At 69.5% G+C, this 16,804-nt stretch overlaps 1 protein-coding gene across 5 annotated transcripts in view; it reads right to left on the bottom strand.

Annotated features, from left to right (window-relative positions):
- Positions 1–16,804, bottom strand: part of ARHGAP23 (Rho GTPase activating protein 23) — a 39,964-nt gene that overhangs the window by 10,488 nt on the left and 12,672 nt on the right. For all 5 annotated transcript variants that reach the window (XM_075443627.1, XM_075443625.1, XM_075443628.1 and 2 more), the window contains exons 2-7: positions 8,555–8,734; positions 4,600–4,624; positions 3,681–3,773; positions 2,908–2,986; positions 2,635–2,689; positions 246–1,710 (exon numbers count right to left, since the gene is read on the bottom strand). In XM_075443627.1, the coding sequence (XP_075299742.1) occupies positions 246–1,710; positions 2,635–2,689; positions 2,908–2,986; positions 3,681–3,773; positions 4,600–4,624; positions 8,555–8,734 (1,897 nt within the window). The remainder of the gene's footprint in view (positions 1–245; positions 1,711–2,634; positions 2,690–2,907; positions 2,987–3,680; positions 3,774–4,599; positions 4,625–8,554; positions 8,735–16,804) is intronic.

Genomic DNA, 16,804 nt, shown 5'->3' with positions numbered 1-16,804 from the left:
CTGGCACCCCATCGCCATCGCCCGCCGCCCTGCTCGGGGACAGCAAGCCCAGCAGGGTGCTGGGTGCTGGGTACAGCGGGTGCTGCTGGCTCAGCCCCTTCCCCTCCCCACGCCGGCTGCGGACGGATACTCTGAAGCCACGCAAAGTTCCCTGTCCCCCCAAAACGCACCCTCCCCTGCACGGGACTCGCCAACCCCCTGTCCCGGAGGCAGATGTTCCCCGCCAGCGAGCTGCCCCGACTCACCGATGAAGGGGATGGACGCCAGCGAGTCCTCAGGGGCTGCCAAGGGAGCCATGCGCTGGCCCGGCCGCTCGGCCGCCGGCCTGTCCCCTTTGCCGCCGGCCGGTGGGGGGTCACAAACGCCCGTGTCCTTCACCCCCTCGGGGAAGACAAAGTTCATCTGCCGCAGGGGGGGTGGCATCTTGCGGCCCGTGGGCGGCTTCTGCCGCAAAACCACCTCTTCCCTCCGCTCCTCCGGCTGCTCGGGCACCCGGCTGCTCTCCGGCCGTGGCTCCCTGGGTGCAGAAGGGATCAGCGGGGTGACGGTGGGCAGCGGGACCGCGGGGACCACCCTGTCCGGGAGCGGGGCGGCCGCCCGCTGCGAGATGCTGAAGGTGGGCAGGCCCCCGAAAGCCGGTTCGCGGAAGGAGAGGGCGTGCAGCAGCCCGGTGCGACGCTGGAAGGACGGGCTGTAGCTCCGGTAGCCGATGTAGCCCGAATCGTCCACGCTCGGGAGGTTGGGCTGCGACGGGTGCTTCTGCACGGGCGCCGGCTCCCGCGAGGAGGAGGAGGAGGAGGAGGAGGAAGGCGCGAAGGAGCCGTGCGGGACGGGCTGCGCGGCGGCGGTGACGGTGGCCCGGCAGAGCCTCTCGGGTGGCCACGCGGAGCGGTCGAGGCGAGGCGAGAGCAGGGCGCCGGGCTCCAGTGCCTCCATCGAGCGCCCGTACCGGCCCAGGTAGTGGTCGGAGCGGGCGCGGGGTGCCCAGCCCTCGCGGGGGGGCTGCAGCAGGGTGTCGTGCGATGCGCTGTGGGGCCAGCCCCGGGGGGCCGCCGCCGAGCCCCCCAGCCGGTCCTGGGACACGCTGCGGTATCGGGGCGGCATGGCGCGGCGTCGCTCCTCCGAGACGCTCCGTCGCGGTTCCTGGCTGCAAAACCAGCGCGACAGAGCCTGCTGGCACTCCTGCCGGCCCGGCGGCCGCTGGCTGCCCGCTGCCTCCCGGGGGGTCCGGCCGGCCCCCGCCAGCCCCCCGCCGCCCTCCTTGAAGCCGCAGTGAGTCCGGTGCTCCGGGAGGTGCTTGGGGACCCCGTAGCAGGACGAGGTGGCCGAGGGAATCCCGTAGCGGTCGGGCAGAGAGGATGCGACGTTGCTGGGGCAGCCGGTGCGGGAGAAGGAGCCGGGGTGCCCGTGGGGTGCGGTGGGGCGCGGGGGGGGACCCCCAGGCTGCTGCTGGTCGGGGCGATGTGCGGGGCTGCCGCCCGTCTCGCTGCGGGCGCTGGCGAGCGCGGCCGTGCCGAGCGGGGACGAGGGGCCCGCGGCGGTGGGGCGGTGGGCGCGGGGGTCCGGCGGCTGGCCCGGGGAGGGCTCGGTGCCCCGCGCCTGGAAGGGGTACGTCTTCCGCGGGTAGCAGATGGGAGGGGGCTCGGGGATGCTCTGCGCCCCGCCGCAGTACGGCTCGTTGCCCTTCAGGTAAGCGTCCTGCGAATACGCCTGTGGGGAGCCGGGGGGTCAGGGTTGGGGGGCCAGGGCCTTAGCCCCCCCAATCCCACCACAGGGATGCTCTCTGCTCCTCCCCAGCCCGCCAGAGAACAGCTGCAGCCCCCCCAAGTCCCGCTTTCCCACAGGGCTCCCCCCCAGCACTGAGCAATGCTGGCACCGACACCTTCCGCTCCCCCCTCGCCACGCAGCGCCCGGCCACCCTCCCCTCCTTCCTAAAATACCCCGGCACGGCTCTCCCTTCTCACTTTTCACGGGCGCCCCTGACTCCGTGCCCGGGGGATCCTCTGAGCCCGGGGCAGGCGCAGATGTGTGCCCCCCCCCTTGCCACGGCTGTAAAACCCCCCAGCTCAGCGGGAGCGGGTGCCCCAGGCTGGGGCCAAGCAGTGGTGGCACCTGATGGCCAAGCCTGGGGTGGGACCCGGCAGCTACGGCAGCGCCGGGAGAGCCCCGGGAGGCAGCCGGGACCCGGGGAGCACCAGGCGAAGCCCCACGCACCCCCCTCGGCTCGGACCATGCTGCTGGGGCCACCGCTGCCCCCAGACCCCAGCTCACCGTCAGCAGAGCTGCGTGGGGTGCTCCGAGGATAAGCCAGACCCCGAGACCCCAAGCAACCCACCCTCCAGCTATGCCCGAGGATGCCCCCCAGTAAAAGAGGGGCCACGTCCTCCATCCTTCCTGCCCCGGATCCCCGGTACCTCCGTTTCTGCACCCACTGCTGCTCCAGGGATGCTGGTGTGGCCCTGTCCCCACGTGTCCCCAAGGGTCCCCAGCAAGATACGGGTACTTGGCCACCCCCACCCAGGCGCGGACAGGGACAGTCCAGCCCCTGGGGTCTGGTGGGGCCGGAACGCCGGCACTCGGGGCACGCGAGCCCTGGCCCCAGCCCGGTCCCTGGCACCCGCCCGGCAGGCTCACCAGCTGGAGGATGTCCTCGTCCTTGGGCATGATGGAGAGCTCCAGCGCGTCGTCACTGCGGGGAGAGGGGACGGAGGGGTCAGGGTGGCCGGGGTCGGTCGCTCGGTGGCGAGGCCAATGTCACGCTCCGCCGAGTCGCCCACGAGGAGATGAACGTCCCCATCCCCATGTGATGGTCCCGAGTGACACACGGCTCCCACCAGCCCCGGTGACACCACGAGGGACAGCGCCTGCCCGTCCCCGTGCTCCTCCCAGCCCGGGAAGGGGACTTACCTGTTCTGGATCAGAGCGATGACCTGCGAGTAGGTTTTCCCGATGATGCTCTCCCCGTTCACCTTGACCAGCCGGTCCCCTGCGGAGCAGGAGGAGAAGACAGTGTCACCATGGGTCAGCAGGGAGCTGGTGGCACTTGGCTGTCCCCATGGTTGCTCACAGCAGGGTTTGAACACGGCCAGGGCTCTTGCCAGGGGCAAGGGGGAGTCGTGGGGACCCCAAAGCCAGCCTAATCTGTGGGAACCCCAAAGCCAGCCTATCCCAGGGGACCCCGAAGCCAGCCTAACCCTTGGGGACCCCAAAGCCAGCCTATCCCATGGGGACCCCAAAGCCAGCCTATCCTGTGGGAACCCCAAAGCCAGCCTATCCCATGGGACCCCAAAGCCAACCTATCCCGTGGGGACCCCAAAGCCAGCCTAACCCTTGGGGACCCCAAATCCAGCCTAACCCATGGGGACCCCAAATCGTGCCTAACCCATGGCAACCCCAAAGCCAGCCTATGCCATGGGGACCCCAAAGCCAACCTATCCCATGGGGACCCCAATGCTGCTCTGAGCACCCCAGGCTGCGGACAAGATGGCAGAGCCCCTGCAGTGCCAGGGAGCCAAGAGAAGGGGGAGAAAAAAGAAAGAAGGCAAGAAAAAGAGCAACCCAAGCAAGCAGGGCGCTGGCAGAGGAGGCAGGGCATCGCACGCATCCCGTGAGCGGCCTGGAGCCAGCTCCGGCTCCGGGACCCCGCCAGCCCGGCCGCCCCGTGTGCCCCCCCCGCTCACCGGTGCGGAGCCCAGCCTGGTGCGCCGGCCCGTCCTCCCGCACGCTCTTCACGAAGATGGTGTCCATGGGCTCCAGGCGGCTCCGGGGGGGACCTGCTCCCCGGGGACACGGTGTCACAGGACGGCCGGCAGCATGCCTGGCCCCCCCAGCACCCTCCTCGCCTTCCCAAGCCCACGCACAGCACCCTGCCGGCACCCGGGACCTGTGGTGGGTAGGTGGGCAGCCCCCCAGCACCCATCTCCCCCCACAGCGGCTGCTCCCTGGTGTGGCTGCAAGAGCAAAAGCCACCGGGTGCTGCAAGAGGCATGCAGGGGGTCGGGGGGTGGACGGACGGCACAGGGACAGTGCCAAGGGGTGCCAAACCCCTCGGGGACCACCCGAAGCAAGGCCAGCGTCCCCGCCAAGCCCTGACGGGCACTGGGTGCCGGGTCTGGCCACCGCTGCCTGCGCCGGCTCCCCGGGGTCTCGTCACCCTGCCAGCGCGCCGATCCGTTCTGACGCCTTCACATTCGCTCTCGTCACCGTCAGCCCCCGGGGGGAGAGCAGGGCTGTGTCCCCGTCCCCAAACACCCCGTGCTCGCCCCAGCCACCCGCCACGGGGACCGGTGCTGGCCACGCCGCAGCCCCTCCAGCTCCAGGACAGAACCCCCTTGGGCACAAGGTGCAGCGAAGCTCCCACGGGCTTTGGGGACACCGAGCCCCCCCTCTGCCGCACCCGGTGCCACCGAGCTGCCACCGCGTCACCGCCAGCCAATATTTAGGGCTGCGGTGCCAGAGATGGCGGACTGTGTCCCCCGGCCACAAAACCTGCTGTGACCTGGGACAGCCACGCACCCCCGGACCCCCGCGCCCACCGATCCAGGCGGTGACATCCCCCCGCACCGGGGGTCCCCGCGGCGGTGCCACGCCGGTGCTCACCTGCTTGGTTCCCATTCTCCTCCTCCTGCCAAGAGAAGAGAAAAACACTTATTTGGTGGCCGGGCCAGGGCAGCCGCGGCGGGGGGACCGGCGGGGGGGCTGGGGGGGTGTCAGCCCCATGAAGCCCCTCACGGGACCTGCGCGTCCCTCTGCCCTCCGCCGCCCCCGGCTAAAATTACCTCCTGACACCGGATCCGGCCGGGCCACCCACGCAGCCCGCCGGCGGGCAGGGAGCGGGACCCACCACAGCCCCCCACACCCAGCTGCTGGGGAAGGGGCCGGTTTTGGGGCAGGGGAGCGGGAAGGGGGCCAAGCCACCCCCCCCCGGTGGCATCTCACCCTTCTCCCAAGCCACTGAGCCTGGCTTGGGAGAGCCCGAGCCCCGGAAAAGGGGTCCCAGGGCAGGGATGGAGGTGTGCACTGGCACCCATGGCACCGCAGCACCCAGGTAATGGGTCCGGGTGGCAGGGACCCCCAGGAAGGGGACAGCTTTGTGCAGGTGTCCTCGGAGGGTCACCGGCCAACAACAGGACTATATTGAGCCCTGCAATTATTTGGCAGGGGGACCACGTCCCTGCGAGGGTGGGGGGCACAGCCTCCTGTGGCATGGGGCAGGCTGCCAGGGCCGCGGTGGGCACTGCAGGGGGGGTGGCAGAGGGGTCCCGGCACCCCCTCCCCAGCCACGGGCAGGGGACAGCACTGGGAGCCACACGGCTCTGTCCCTCGGGATGGGAACTGCGCCCGTGGGGTCCTGCCCTTCCCTCTGACATCTTCTCGTGGGGACCCCCCCGCAGAGCCACCCTGCCCGGGGGTGCCCGAGCTGCGGCAGGGGACAGGGTGCTGGCACCCAAGCGGGGCTGCACCCACACTGCTGAGCCCCCAGCCCAGCACCCCGGGCTGCTCAGCCCCGCGCGTGGGTCCCACGGAGGGAGCCGGCACCTGGGAGAGGATTCCTTGCTCCGTAAATGCCGGATCCTGCCGTCTCCCGGGGGAAAACAAGCTCTGCTCTGGCCAAGAGGCTTCGCCAGCCGCAGCTCCCTCCCCAGCTCCCAGCCGGCGCAGGGCAGTGGGGACACAGCCCCGATGTCCCCAGGACGGGCAGATCCCTCTGGCGTGCTGGGAAGGGACCAGTCTCCACCCCAGTGTGACGAGGGGATATTCCCAGTGAGCGCTGGAGACATCTCCCCATGGCGTCCGTGGCACGGTGGGAAGGAAAAGCCACATCCCGCGGCCTCAGCACCATTGCCTGCGCACCGAGCGGCCGCCGCGGTGCCACGGCTGGGGTGTGGGGCCACCGAGGGCCCCCCGAGACACGGACCCACCCCTCTCGCTGCCCCTCCTCACCCCGCAGCACCCCGAGCCCTTCCCAGCCCCCGGGGCAGCCCAGCAGCTCCGCTCCCCAGGCCTGGGCCAAGGCTGGGCGCGGCGGTGCCAAAGCACGGCACGAAGAACACGGCTCTGCCGGCACCCTCCCCGCTGAGTCAACGCCACCGAAACTCAGCCCCCGGACCTGGCCGCCCGCCGGCACCCGCGGGTGCTGAGCCAGCCGCACCGCACCCTGCCCCGCCGGCTTCGGCTCAGACGGGCGCCGGGAGCGATTCCCAGCCTCTTCCCAAGGGCATCTCCACCTCCCGGCGCTGATCCGGCTCCTTCCCACGCGGCACCGTCTGCTCCCGCCCTGGCGGGGCTCAGCCCCGGTGCCCAGTGCCGCGGGGCAGGATCAGTCCCTCGCTCATGGAGGATGAGGATGGTGAAGAGGTGGAAGAAAGCAGGTCGGTTCCGAGCAGCTCCGGGCCATCCCCACGACGAAAGCTCCTCCGCAGAGTCACGCTGTCGGAGATGGGTCCGCTCCGTGATCCCGGTGCAGGCAGGGAAGGATTTGGGAAAGCGGGCTCAGGAGCCTGGGAAAAGCGCTGTGACGGAGGACGCTGAGCGGGGGCTCCGGCGGGTTGGTCCTCCCCACCTTGTGACTCATTTCCCACCGCAGTTCCCTGTCTGTGGGGAGGAGGCTGCGAGCGCCGGGCCATGGGGCAGCCGGAGCCGGGGGGCAGCCGGAGCCCGGGGGCTGCGGGCAGCCGTGATGCTCCGGGGGTGATGGGACCATCCAGGTCTGCCCACCCCAGAGCAGGGAAAGGGCTGTGATGGATCACGCCGCTCCCCGACGCTTCTCCCTCCACCCGGACGGAGCTGCCGCTGCAGAAAACGGGGCGAGAGGGGGATTTCGAACCCGGGGGTCGGAGCTGGCACGGGAGCAGAGCTGGCTCGTCGCCTTCGGGTGCAGCAGACATGGTCCACGCTGGAAGCTTCTGGGTGGTTTCGCAGGGTCCCTCCATCCCGGAGGGGAAAGGTGCTGCCCGAATCGGGGCTTCCCGACGGTTCAGAGGGCTCAGGAGGCGATGGCCAACCTGGGGGTTGGTTACCCCAAAAAAGTTTCACAGAATCCAAGCATGGTGAGGGCTGGAAGGGCCCTCTGGGGGTCACCCAGCCCAACCCCCTGCCCAAGCAGGGTCACCCAGAGCAGGCTGCACAGCACCGCGGCCAGGCGGGGCTGGAATATCTCCAGAGAAGGAGACTCCACAGCCTCCCTGGGCAGCCTGGGCCAGGGCTCCGTCGCCCTCAGAGGGAAGAAGTTCTTCCTCGTGTTCAGCTGGAGCTTCCTCTGCTTCAGTTTGTGCCTGTTGCCCCTTGTCCTGTCGCTGGGCACCACTGAACAGAGTCTGGCCCCGTCCTCCTGACCCCCACCCTGCAGATATTTAGAGGCATTTCTAAGGTCCCCTCTCAGCCTTCTCTTCTCCAGGCTGAACAAGCCCAGCTCCCTCAGCCTCTCCTCGCAGGAGAGATGCTCCAGTCCCCTCCTCATCCTCGTAGCCCTGCGCTGGACTCTCTCCAGTAGCTCCTCATCTTTCTTGAACTGGGGAGCCCAGAACTGGACGCAGTACTCCAGATGGGGCCTCACTAGGGCAGTGTAGAGGGGAAGCAGAACCTCCCTCGCCCTGCTGGCCACACTCCTCTTGATGCACCCCAGGGTCCCATTGGCCTTCTTGGCACCCAGGGCACACTGCTGGCTCATGGTCACCCTGTTGTCCACCAGCACTCCCAGTCCCTCTCCGCAGAGCTGCTCTCCAGCAGGTCCGCCCCAGCCTGTACTGGTGCCTGGGGTTGTTCCTCCCCAGGTGCAGGACCCTGCCCTTGCCCTTGTCGAACCTCATCAGGTTTCCCCCCTGGGAAGGGTCCAGGCTGCAGCTGAGCCAAGGCACGACCGGGGCCACCGGGTCCCGGGGCAGATCCAGCCTGAAGCCTCCTGCTGACAGCCAGGAAACTGGGAGCCAAAAACCTGCTGCAGTAGAGGCAGTGAGCACTGGTGGGACTGGGCACGTGCCCTCGCTGGGCAAGGACTGCGGGCACCTCCCGGCACTCAAGGGGATGAGCTGATGCTGGTTGGAGGAGGAGGAGGGATGCGACGAAGGGCTTGAACAGCATCCTCCAAAGCACCTGCTCCCAGGCTTGGCTTCACAGTGGCCACGTGTGGTTCACTTCAGCTCGAGCGTGTCCCACTGCGCCAAGTCTCTCCCGGGCCTCGGGGGCTCTGAAGAGCCTTTTCCTGCCGTTCCCGGGGACGCCGGAGCTGTCACCCAGAGCCGAGGGATTCTCTGCGTTCCCGCAGACAGCCGTGTCCCCCGCCGAAAGGCTCTGGGACATCTTCGGAGACGCTGCCGACTCGCTGCTCGCTCAGAGCGCATCTCCCAGCCGCTCCAGGGGCTCCTCCACCGCAGGGCCACCCATGGGTGCGCGCAGCCCCAGACACCCCAACGAGGCAGATGATGGACGGTCCACTCCGTGGTTCCCCAGACCCCCGCGACCCATAAACAAGCATCCTGCCCCCAACCACGGCACCTCGGAGCCCCTCTCCAGCAGCCCTGGGGGTCCCCGTGGCCCCCCCAGTTCCCAGCCCTACCTTGGTGCTGGAGTGCACCGCCGACTCCGGGGGGTAGACGATGAAGTGGCGGAGGGTGAAGCCGAACCCCCCCTGCGAGCTCTTCCGCAGCACCACCGTCTTCGGGCCCACCCAGGGGAAGGGCCCCTCCGGGGGTGCGTTGGCGTTGGGGGATGCCCCATCTCTCCGGCCCGACGTCGGCTGTTGGGGACGAGGAGGAAGATGTCACTTCTGGGAGGGGGGGGTGTAAGCAGTCAGCCCCCGCACCAGCACCCTCAGAGCCCCAAGCTGGGGGCTGAAATCTGCTGGAAAAGCCGCTCCGCTCCTCGGAACACCCTCCCTGCTCCCGGCCCCATGGCAGCAAATTCCAGCCCCCACAGACCACCCCACCAGCATCCCCAGAGACTCCTCGCATGGGACCTTTTGGGAGAAGACGAATGGAAAGGAAATTTAAGAAAAAAAAAAAAAAGAGCGGGAAATGAGCTGTGCCTGGGGGTCCGGATGGGACCCAGGAGGCAGCGCGGCAGGAGGAGAGATGGGGGCGGATGGGGCAGTTGGGGACAAAAGATCCCCTTCCGATGACGCCGCGGTAATAACCGCGGGCAAGCCGGAAAGAGCCGCCCGGGAGGCGGCTGGATGAGTGATGCTCCCCGAGACGGGGCAGGGACCTGGCACCGAGTCGGGCTCTGGCAACGGACGCTGCCTGGAGCAGCAGATGGGGCCAAGGGGCCGTGGCTCCGTCCCGCGGCCCCGGTGCCGGTGGCAGGAGGGGGAACGGGGGCCACGGCAGAGCCGGAGCAGCCACGGGCATCTCGCCTGGCGCCCAGGCAGGGAGCTTGGGGAGACAGCGGGAATCCTGGCACCTTGGCGGGGTTTGGGAGGGTTTAGCACAGCCCCGGCGAGGGACGTTGCCGCTCTCCGTGGCTGCACATCTGGCTGCACATCTGGCTGCGCATCCCTGTGGCCGAAGGGAGCAGAGGGCCCTGCCCCATGTCCCGGCAGCACCGAGCTCCGCTAAAACCGGAGAAATCGGCAACCTGGGAGCAGGCAGGGGACACGCAGCGCAGCGGCAGCCGGGCGGGAGGGGATCTGCCAGCGTCCTGCCCGGGTGCCATCTCCTTCCCCGCTGCGGCAGCCAGCGCCAGCCCGTCCCGGGGCGAGGGTGTTAAAATTCAGGCGCCGTCTGGGTTGAAGCGATGGCCGGGGAGCGGGGAGGCGAGAGGGACGCACAAAGGGACGAGGCACAAAAAGCCTTTGTCCGAGCCCGTGCTGAGTGGGCCTTTTCGCTGCCGGTGGGGAAATCTGACGGCAGCTCAGCGGGGTTGGGCTGCACCCCCCCGTGCCGGCACGTCCCGCGTGGGGCCCGGCTGCAGGTGGGGCTGGGGGTCCCGTCCCCCTGGGGATATGGTCCCCGTGGAGAGGGCACGGCTCTGGCACTGCAGCCCACCCTGGCATGGCACCCATGGACCCGCTCCATCATCGTTGGAGCAAACCTGGAGGGGGGGTACGAGGGTTTTGGGTGCCCGCACCCACCACCGATACCCCAAAACATAAAGAGAGCGGCGAAGCTCCGAGCACCAGCACGGGAGAACCAGAAAACCCCACTACCAGCACCACAGAGTGGGGGGCAAAGCTCCCCATGAGCCCCCAAACCCACCCTGCACCGCACACGCCTCGACCGGTGACCCGAAACCAGATGGCAGCGGGCACCCCAAACTCCCACAGGGACCCCCCCTCCACCCCCCAACCCCTTCGCCCCCGGGCCACGGCACCCGTCCCCATCTGCGCCCTCCATTGTGTCGGCCGGATTATTTTTAAGCTGACAGCTGAATGTGCCCCGCTGATTTTAACCGGCGCAGACAAGCCTCAGAGAGGGAAGGATCGGTGGAGACGCGAACGGTGGCACCGACCCCCGGGGATGGGGACGTGTCCCCGTGTCACGGGCGCGCCGGAGCCGTGGCCACGGCTCCGGCGCGCCCGTGACACGGGGACACGTCCCCCCAATTGTGGTGCACCCATTACAGCATCGGTGATCCCCCAGACCCCAAATTTGGCCTTACTGCCAAATAAAAGCAGACACCTGCATCGCAAACAACATCCCCAGGCTGCTTTCTGTCCCCGTCCCAAGGTCCCACAACTCACGGCAGAGCAGGGATCCCCTGGGAACGCTCCCGCCCCGTAGGGACCCAGCACCCTGACCCCGCTTAAGTCTCCTTTAGGACTTCCACAGCCTTAACGCGGTGCCTCTCCCCCTCTGGAGCCCACCTCCCCCTCGTCCCCCCCAGCCCCACGGAGGACATCACCCACTGCAGAGACCCAGGGAGACCCTGCAAAGGGGGTGGGCAGAGCAAACCATCCCGGACCGCCGTGCCTCAGTTTCCCTTTTCCACCCATCCCAGCTCGCAGCTTTTTTGCAGCCCAAAGCCCCCCGGCTGTGGGCTCGGATATCCCCCACGCCGGCTCACGGATGCTCCAGATTTGTCACCTCAGCCATTTGTCCCCCGCGCCCCGTCTCCCCTCCCCTCAGGGGGCTCGTGACCTCCTGCCTTTTCGGCTTTATTTTCACCGTTTATTTTCACGGTTCCCACCCTCACCCTGCCCCTGAGCCTGGCTCCCCCGGCCCCCCCCCTGCGGGCAGCGAGGACGGGGGGACCCCCTCGCTCCAACGGCTTGTGCCAGCGGCTGTGACAGCCCGGGGCTGGGCACGCTGCCCGCCCGGACCCCCGCACCCAGACAGCCCCTTGCCCCCCAGCGCGTCCCTGCACCCCATGTCACCGTGCCACCCCGCTCCCCCCACAGGGACAGGACAGGACGGGGAGATCTCACCGGCGCCCCGCTCCTGCAGAACGAAGGGGTGTTCTCCCCGCATCCCGCAGAGCCCTCCTGGGGGGGGGTACAATCCGTCCCCCCTCCCCGACACAGCAGAGGCAACGCACCCGCGGCCACCAGCACCGCAAGACCCCCAGCCCGCAGCATGGGAGGGGTCGAAGGGGACACACGGCTGCGGGGAGCTGTGACAGCCCCAGCCAGCCCCCACCCCGCACCGGGGGAGACCCCCATCCCCCCACAAAGCATCCCACCCCCCCGACCAAGGCGCGACACGCAGTGTCTCCGGCACAGGGGTCTCACCCGGTGGCACCCGTGGGTGCGGGGGGCCGGGGGCCCGCGGAGCTCCGGGGCGGCAGCGAGCCGGCGCAGGCTGCTCAGCCAGATGCAGCGGGGCTCGGGCGAGCTGCAGTCCACGCCGACGGCACGCTCCAAGCGCCAGCCCTTCCCGGCTCGCTCCACGCTCCACAGCCTCTTGCTCACCACTGCCATGGGGCTGGGGGCTGGCGGGGGCCGGGGGGGACCCCGCAGCACCCACCGGGACCCCCGCTCACGTCCACCCGCGCTCTCCTCCACCATCCGGCCGCGGTCCGGCTCTGGCTTCGGTCGGCGACGCGCAGCGGTGCTGGGTCTCAGCTGGCGGCCGGCACAGCCATGGCCTCACCGGCTCCTTCAGCGGCTTCGGCCCCCGGCTGGGGCAGCTGGGCGGCGGGGGGCGGCTGCGGGGGCCGCTGCGGGGCCGGCTGCGCTGTCCCGCATGGCTCGGGCGAGGCGCGGTGCTCCCAGCCCGGCGATGCTGCTCACGCTCGCTCGCTCGCACCCCCCCGCCAGTGACACGGCCCCGGCGCGACGGGCGGCAGCGGAGGGACGGACAGAGGGTGGGATGGACGGAGGGAGGGATGGACGGAGGGAGGGATGGAGGGTGGGATGGACAGAGGGATGGACGGACGGAGGGTGGGATGGACAGAGGGAGGGATGGAGGGTGGGATGGACGGAGGGATGGACGGACGGAGGGTGGGATGGACGGAGGGACGGACGGAGGGTAGGATGGACACAGGGAGGGATGGAGGGTGGGATGGACAGAGGGATGGACGGAGGGACGGACCGAGGGTGGGATGGACGGAGGGTAGGATGGATGGAGGGATGGACAGAGGGATGGACGGAGGGACGGACGGAGGGTGGGATGGACAGAGGGATGGATGGAGGGTGGGATGGAAGGATGGATAGACGGATGGACAGAGGGATGGATGGACGGAGGGATGGACAGAGGGACGGACAGAGGGACGGACAGAGGGTGAGCTGGAGAGATGGATGGAGGGATGGACAGAGGGTGGGATGGAGGGATGGACGGAGGGATGGACGGAGGGATGGACGGACGGAGGGATGGACAGAGGGATGGATGGAGGGATGGACGGAGGGATGGACGGAGGGATGGATGGACAGAGGGATGGACAGAGGGATGGACAGAGGGTAGGATGGATGGAGGGTGGGATGGATGGAGGGATGGACAGAGGGTGGGTGGCCGCATGTCCTGGCTGGGCTCCAGCTGCTGGCAGGGATCAGCGCGCCCAGCCCACCGCTCCCCACGCCGAGCCAGCCCCCGCCGCCTGCGGTGTCACTTTGCCCGGACTTTCCCTTTTTTCTTTCTTTCTTTCTTCTTTTTTTTTTTTTCAATCCGCCCCCTTCTTCCTCCATCACCCCGGGCAGCATCCCACCCTCCCCGCTTCCTCCTCTCCCTCCTCCCGGCCCCTTCCTTCCTTCCTCCGCTCGCTCCGCACCGGGCGATGCCGGGGACAGGGAGGGGGACAGCCTGTGGGTGTGGAAAGTGTCCCCCCCCTGCTCGCCCACGAGCCGAGCCACCACCGGGCTCTGCAAGGGGGCAGCCGGGGGGGTCAGAGACACCCCCGGTCCCCGCTCTGTCCCCAGCACCCCGCAGAGCCCACGCAGCGGGGACACGTATCCAGCCCCAGGCTCTGCTGGTGCAGCCCCCCCGGGGACCAGCACAGCCCCTTTGGGGACAGATAAAGCCCCCCGGGTCCGACATGGCCCCCCGCCTCCCTGCTCAGTGCCTAAAGCAAGTGGTGGTGGCTCCAAGGACGCTTCCCACCAGGAGCTGAACCAAGAGCCCCCCCCCCAGCCTCATCTCCCATTTTGGGGATGCCCAGGGCTGCAGGCACAGGGGGTCCTCGTTGGGCACAGAGCCACCAGCCCCCTCGGTTCAACCCCAGCTCCCCAGTGTTGAGCCTGCAGGCAGGGATGGCAAATCACCCTTGTCACTGGTGCCCAGGGGGACAAACCACCCTTCCCCAGTCCACTCCGCACCCCCTTCACACCCCCCGTGCCGCTCTCCACCGCGGCACCCAGAACACGGGGGGAACAAGGCAAACAGCAGCACCTCGGCGAGCCCTGCGCCCGCAGGAACCCGGCCCGGGCAGGGGCTGCGGGTGGGCAGCGTCCCCCCCCAACCCTTGCCTGTCCCCATCCCGCACCAGGGGGTCCCACGCCGCATTCCTGCCGTGCTGGAGGCCGAGGAGAGGCACGTGCGGCCGCGCCGGGGAAATGCCGGGCATTGCTGGGATTGCAGCCCGCAGCCTTGGGGCCGGCCGCCCCGCTCGCTGCAGCCCCCTCCTCGCCTCTGCCCCCCTCCACCCCATCAGCAGGACCAGCTCGCCAGTACCGTGCCATGCACCCAGTTCCCCCAGTCACCAGCCAGGCTGGCACCGGGTGCCAGCGAGGGGACAGTCCCGGGGGTGCTACGCCACGCGGACCCCCGGCATGCTGGCAGTGCTTCGGCGTTCGGCACGTCCACGCTGGCCAAAGCGCCACAGCTCTGCCCCGAAACAGCCCCAGCACCTGCCCCAAGCCCTGCCAGGGGTCTGGCTCGACTGGCTCGGGGACAAACGCGTCCCCAGGGACCCAGCTGCGCACCCCCAGCGCACCCCATGGCACCCCACCCCGCTGCCTCCGCACCGGCAACCCTGGGAGAAGCGGCGACGGGGAAATGTGGGAGCCAAATCCCTGCCATCGTCCCCTGGGACCCCCCCCCAGGTCCCCAGTGCGTGTGCCGGGGGTCTCCCTGGGACCCCCCCAGGTCCCCAGTGCGTGTGCTGGGGGTCTCCCTGGGCCACCCCAAGGTCCCCGGCGCGTGTGCCGGGGGTCTCCCTGGGCCACCCCGAGGTTCCTGGTGCATGTGCTGGGGGTCTCCCATGGCAGCCACCTCCAGGTCCCTGGCGCGTGTGCCGGGGGTCTCCCTGGGACCCCCCGAGGTCCCCGGTGCGTGTGCCGGGGGTCTCCCACGGCAGCCACCCCCAGGTCCCCGGTGCGTGTGCCGGGGGTCTCCCATGGGAGCCACCCCGAGGTCCCCTGTGCGTGTGCTGGGGGTCTCCCGCGGGAGTCACCCCGGGGACAGCCCCGCACCCTGGGGCCAGCAGCCTGCGGAGCAGCGAGATGGGGCTGGCACGGCCGTCAGTGCGAGCAGCGCCGGGGGGGCTTCGCTTCCCAGCTGAAAGGGGGGGGAGAGCAGGGAGAGAAGACCCTGCCACGGCTGGGGGGTCCCGGGGCAGCTGGAGCAGCACCAGGGATGGCGGGGTCTCATCCTGCAACCTCCACTCACGCCTTCCCTGGCAGCGCTGAGCCCGGGGGTGCAGGGGCCGGCTGGGGAAGGGGTCCCCAGCCCCCGGGGTGGGGGGGGGTTGAAGGCAGGATGGGGCCCCAGGGTTGTTCCCGCAGCCCAAAGCGGGAAAGGTCAGGCGGCGTTGGCGGGGGCAGATTCCACCCCGAGGAATGCGAGCGGGCCTGGACGCCTTCCAAAATACTCGTGTTTTGCACAGGAGTGTCCTAAATACGCAGCCAAACGGGAGCAAGGGGGAAGGCAGCGCGCTCCCGGCATGCACCGCCGCCGACACGCCGGGGCAGGCGCGGGGACGGGCACCCACGCCGCCGCCATCGCCCTCCCCAGCCCCACCGGCTGGGAAACTGAGGCACGGCGGAGCCCCGCCAAGGTGGCACTGCCCCTTTGCCTGCCTTCGCCGGGGTGGGGGGGGTCTCTGCTTTGCATCCTGCCCCGTAGCTGCTGCTCTCCCACCCCACTCGGACCCTGGTGACATCCCCCCATGTCCCAGCCCCGGCAGCTGCGGCCGCGGGTCCCTGCCAGCGCGGCCATCGCAACCCCTGGCACGCAGCGAGGGTAACGTCACGCTTCGGGCGAGGGAGAGGGGACACAGGGGACAGGCAGCTGCGGGTCCTGCCGCCACCACGGCGTGCTGGGCTCGGCCCCAGCCTCCCTCCTCCGGCACCGCTCTCCGGGAGGGAAGGAGGTTTCTCCAGCGTGGAGCCGGCAGGGCTGGCGGGGGCCACACGCTAATCCCTCCCGCACGGCAAGCTGAGATTAGGGTCAGAAAAATGATGTTTAATAGGATTTTCAGGGAGGAGAAAGCCATGTTGAGACAATAACCGATTTCCAGCCCTTATATGGCCAAGCTGCTGCCCGCTCCCACCTGCAACGGGTCCTGGCGGGGAAGGGCGCATGGGGGTCCCACCTGCACCCCTCGGTCCCAGCCAGCTCAGGCGGCATCTGGGCAGGCAGCACCCCAAAAGGGAGCCAAGGCCAATGCTCCCCGCAGGCAGGGGCTGCCTGCACCCACCCCCACGCCCCGGGCAGAGCAGGGATGCTCCGACGGCGGGACCCGGCCCACGGGACGCGGTGGCAGGAGAACGGGGGGCAGCACGCAGGTGACCGCGCCGGGAGCAGCTGGGCAGCCCCCCCGGCATCGCCCCAGCCCCCGGGATTACCGCCCCGCAGGAGAAAGCATTTTAATTCTCTTTAACCCAACCCAGGGCTGAGGAGCTTTGCGGCTCAGCGGGGATTTGGGGGTGCGCTTCCTTGCCGGCACGTGCCCCCCGATCCCTCGGGATGCCCCCGCCCCGGCACGGCTGCGTCCCCCAGGGAGCGGGACGAAGGTGGGCTGGGAGCCGCTGGGAAGCGGATGCGCATCCCGCACGGGAGCAGCATCACCGGGAACCGGAGGCAGCAACACCTCGGTGACGCAGAGAAACCCTTCCCAGTGTCTCCCAGTAACCCCCCGCGCTGCCAGCAGCCCCCGTGCCAAATCCCAGCCCAGGGGCTTGTCAGGATGGCTGCACCGTCCGTAGGCAGGGTGGGAATCCTGGGCACGGGACGGCTTTTGGCTGCCAGGAGGGGGGATGCCAGCAGGGTTTGCCCCGAGCATCCACCAAGACGCCCACCAGTCTCCTCTTTTCCCACCGGCCCCACAACCGGCTGTCGGCAGCACCCAAGCACCCCCCGAGCCGCTCACAGCACCCCTGCGCCCAGGCAAACCCCACGGACCTCACGGAGCAACCAGAGACGGGCGCCGGGACCCACGGCTCGAGCGCGGTGTGGGGCTCCCCGTCCCCACAGCCGGTTCCGGGGACGGCACAGGACAG

This window comes from Opisthocomus hoazin, chromosome 26 (genome assembly GCF_030867145.1).
Source record: "Opisthocomus hoazin isolate bOpiHoa1 chromosome 26, bOpiHoa1.hap1, whole genome shotgun sequence".
NCBI classification, from domain to species: domain Eukaryota; kingdom Metazoa; phylum Chordata; class Aves; order Opisthocomiformes; family Opisthocomidae; genus Opisthocomus; species Opisthocomus hoazin.
The sequence above is the reverse complement of the archived record's forward strand: the minus strand, read 5'-3'. Positions and strand labels throughout refer to the sequence as shown.